This window comes from Punica granatum, chromosome 2, assembly GCF_007655135.1.
Source record: "Punica granatum isolate Tunisia-2019 chromosome 2, ASM765513v2, whole genome shotgun sequence".
In the NCBI taxonomy this organism is placed as follows: Eukaryota; Viridiplantae; Streptophyta; class Magnoliopsida; order Myrtales; family Lythraceae; genus Punica; species Punica granatum.
In genome coordinates, this window is record NC_045128.1 from 7,433,898 (window position 1) to 7,438,351 (window position 4,454).

Genomic DNA, 4,454 nt, shown 5'->3' on the forward strand with positions numbered 1-4,454 from the left:
AATTACGTCTGTTCATGTCAGTTCTTTATCAGTGTCCTTCCATCCCTGCCAACCGAAACACGAACACCTTTCCTTCTTTCATAAAATCTAACGCGTTTAATGTGCAAGTGCTAAAGCCGTTTCATTTTCAAAATAGTCATAGTTTGTGCAATAATGCATGATTATTACAAGTTTTTCGGTAGAGAAACGGGGCCTAGACCCATGGTTCTCATAAGTTGTAATTTACGTAACCTGAATTTTCTTTTTCGATTACAAAGGAGGTCATGAGTCAAGTAAAATGAAATATAAATTCTAATAACTAAAATAGAGATATATAAATAAAAAATTAAAAAAGGTACGTATGGGACGTCTCACTATTGAGAATCGGACTCGACTTTCATTTTTATTTAATTAGGGCGCATTCAATTATTCACGTACCTACTTTTATCTTTGCATATCTCACTTATCAACCATTCAAAGCCCTTCCTAGACTTACGAGCGATAAATTACTCCTCCGTGTATGCTCTCTGCTTGTGAGCTCTATTTGTTTCCCTTACTTTATCTAGCTTGTCAAGCCTCATCAACCTGTGTCGGCGTCAAAACCTTCCCATCCTTACGAGCGACGTCTCCCGCTATTGTTTTTCTTGCCTTCTGAGCAGTCTTGGGTCTGCCCTGCCATGCCTTTGCCGACAGAGACAGCTTCACCGTTCGATATTATTGTCCGAGCCCTGCAATGGAGTGTTTATTGTCTGGTTGGCTTGCTTTCATGTGGCATTTTGTTTGTTCAGCTCCAAGGATTGCTCTCCGATTATAACCCTCTAAAGGTGATCTCTCTGGTTCACGGTCCACGTGCTTGAAGTGGAAATGTTCATCGAGCTCAGTCCAAGATATCGGATCAAGTTTTCCCAGTCATGTGGAGCTTGCGAGCTTCACAGGACTCGGCTCGGCTCGAAAGAATTACACTTACACCGACATTCTTATTGCCTATTATAATTTTCTTTTAATTATGTTCGCATTGACGAGTTTCCACTGAGATAAATTTCTCTCGTTAAGATTCAGTCTTCAATTACTTACTTTAGACCATATACTGAGAATTAATGCCTCTAATCTCCGTTCTATTCTTGATGCAAAATCTTCAGATTTTTGATGTTAGAGAAGAAGAACCACAAGTCCCTTGCTACTTCATCTTCGGAGACTCACTTGCTGATAATGGCAACAACAACTATCGCCTTACCCTAGCAAAATCGAACTACCCTCCTTATGGGGTGGACTTCCCTGAAGGTCCCACCGGACGGTTCACCAATGATCGCCTTATTGTTGATATTATAGGTCTCTTTTATCGCAATTAGCTTATATTCATATATGGGGTACAACGAATCTAGTCGATTACTATACAATTTTTCTTGATGGTTCTTCACATATGATTAATGATTTCATCTTGGCTAAACATGCTTACGACATCACGATTAGCTAACTTAGTTGGCTTGGATTTGATGAATCGGTGTGAAATCCATTAAATTAAAGAGTTGCACATTCAAATCTGTTTCGGAATTTCTTAAAATAATGGCCGATCGACAGATGAACAAAATTTACGGATATGTGCAGCTCAACTTTTGGGTTTTGAGGACTTCATTCCACCTTTTGCAAATTTAACCGGGAAAGACGTACTGAAAGGAGTGGATTATGCATCGGCTGCGTCGGGGATTCTCAATGAAACTGGAACACATCTGGTATAGTATATATGACACAGCTCAAGCCTAACATTTTTCGCTCTTACGGTACAAATATACACACACACACACACAGAACATTGTTTACTGCAGTTGTCGATGAGTTTATAGATACTTATGGATTATTACTATCATTATCATGCCATTATTAATTGCTACTATAGTGTTATTTACTTTTTCTATTTGCCTTTTTCTTAATTTTTTTTTCCGATTACAAGAGAAGCTCATGAACCTATTACTATTAAATAGAAATTTTAATAGCTGATAAATAGGCTCGGGTAGTTGCACAATGAGTATTTGAATAGGGAATATCATGGTTGCCAGATGAATGCGTGCAATATTGCTCTACACTCGCTTAATTAATTTTGATTTTTTGATTATTTTTTCAATTTTAATTCTTTTATCAATAATAGATGTCAAACTTCAGCCCAAACAAAACACAGACTTCTCAGCAAGAAGCCTTCACAAGCCCAAATATTCCCCCCAAGCCCAAGCAAAGTTAAAGGAACAACAGAAAACAAAATGCCACAAGCCGCATAGCCACATAGCCAAGAAGCAAACCTTACATTCTTAGTCAGCGAAAAAAAAAAAAAAGAAGCAAACCTTACAAAAACACTTCCCCATTAAAATTGGTATTTTAGGAAATCATCCAAGACGAGCCATTCATCTTAACCCCCTCAGAACCATCAAATCATCACTTAGAAGGCCCTTATATTGATTCAATGGCTCTGAGGAGGCTGAGAAAAGTTTTTCCTCGGGATTGGATAAATTGCTGGGCAAGATTTGCCTAGTTCAGTTGATAAAGCAATATCATTGGTACTGATATTTCTTCTTTGAAACTTTTATTAACAGGGTGATATAATAAGCATGAATGAGCAGCTAGAGAACCACTTAACCACGGTGTCAAAAATCGTTCGGGTCCTCAAGGATGAATCTGCAGCCAAAGAGTACCTCGGGAAATGCATATACACGATCATAACGGGAAATGATGATTATATAAATAACTATTTTATGCCCAGTTATTATAACTCTAGCAAGGTGTACAGTCCTCGGCAGTTTGCAGATGTGCTTGCGAAGCAGTTCTCCAAGCAACTCGAGGTGAACAAACTGAAGGATGTGATTCATTAGTAAGGCAATAGTCTTGGCAAACGAGATCAAATCAGCCCCTTTCGTTTCTTTTCTTATGTAAATGATGATTTCTTTTTCCGTGTATATCTATTACTTTTCATTGCTAAATGATATGGATTGGTCTCCGCTGAATGTATCAGACTCTATATTCCTATGGAGCAAGGAAGGTGGCCATATTCGGTATTGGGTTGATAGGGGAAGTCCCAGAAATGATTGCAAGATTTGGAGCCAACTCTACTGCGGTGGAAGCTGCGGCTGGGCTGCTTAACAAAAAACTTCTGCCGCTCATTGATAACTTGAACAGCCAATTGACTGGAGCTAAGTTCACTTACATAAATACCTCTGGAATCTCGATTACGATCAATGCTACAGCAGGTATGCGGCAATTCTTGTAACCCCAACCAAGCTGGGATGACTTTTTAAGGAACATTCTAGTCAATACTCTTCATTCCGTGATTGTAATAGTACATGGAATTTGAAATATTATCTGGAAGCTTTTAGATCACTTGGTCGCTGTTACTTCGAGATTTCACATTCATTCCAAGTCATCAATTATCATGCTGGAACCAACTTATTTACTAATTAACTTGAAAACAATTGGCTGATTACATAAATCACTAACAGAGTGATCATTTGTTCTGCTGTTTGATTTCGCAGACCATCTGGATAGCACGGACCCCTGCTGCCGGATGGTACCAGGAGAGGGCACTTGCGTGCCGGGGAGCATTCCTTGCGCTAACAGAACAGAGTACGCATTCTATGATGGATTCCATACAACAGATGTGGTGAATGTCATCGTTGCTGGAAGAGCATACAGAAAGGAGTTATCTATCGATGCTTCTCCTTATGACATTTACGATCTCACACAGCTAAAATAATTGTTTTTGGGGCTCTATCAAACGTTAGAATAAGCGGGAAGAATAAAGTCATTTGGGGACAAGAATAGGCCGGTTCGTGTTGTCTGCTGGAGCTATCCTCTATGGATAGACAGCTATAATATATATGGATGGATACTTCAATGTGCCATGAAATGTGGATCAATTCGCATTCTATACATTGAAGTTTCTATATATTGAGGTTTGATTTTGCAAAAGTCTCCGAGTCGGTTGATAAATATGTCTCGCAACTTGTTCAAAGCAAGCACACTCTTCAGGCCCTTTTCTCCGTACCCTTGCAAGAAATGCAACAGTAGGATCTTTTCGAGTTTCTAAAGGATATTGACATCTCTACGTACTTAAAAAGGACATGGACCATCCCTGCTTGATTCATCCTAGGTCGGCCGTTCCCAAGCCTGAGTCTGCCTAATTAGTTCGGTGAACTGAATTGGTTGAGATTCCTCTTTTAATCGCAATTGTAGCGACTGCTTGAGCAGGGAATGCCCCTATTCTTTTGAAAATTTGCTCGGGATTTGGGATGCATTGCAAAGATGTTGAAGTAAAATTATAGAAAGGAAGGTTATCGGTGCAGTGTTACGTCGATATGGAATCAAAAAGGCCTGATTTCAAAACTTATATGCTCATTCATTCACTTTATTTCATATCTTTGTCCTAGATTCTGTTCCTATGCGTAAAGTTCATTTTACCCCTTTTTAAAAATTTTTTATTTCCATAAGGAGTA

At 38.9% G+C, this 4,454-nt stretch overlaps 1 protein-coding gene across 1 annotated transcript; it reads left to right on the forward strand.

Moving 5' to 3' along the window:
• The first annotated feature begins 469 nt into the window (after positions 1-469).
• LOC116194308 (GDSL esterase/lipase At5g45670-like) lies at positions 470-3,930 on the forward strand. The gene is made up of 6 exons (XM_031523091.1): positions 470-803; positions 1,119-1,308; positions 1,585-1,709; positions 2,562-2,807; positions 2,978-3,212; positions 3,495-3,930. Exons 1-6 carry the CDS (start codon positions 657-659, stop codon positions 3,713-3,715), a joined length of 1,164 nt encoding a protein of 387 aa, XP_031378951.1. The 5' UTR covers positions 470-656; the 3' UTR covers positions 3,716-3,930.
• The last annotated feature ends 524 nt before the right edge of the window (positions 3,931-4,454 follow it).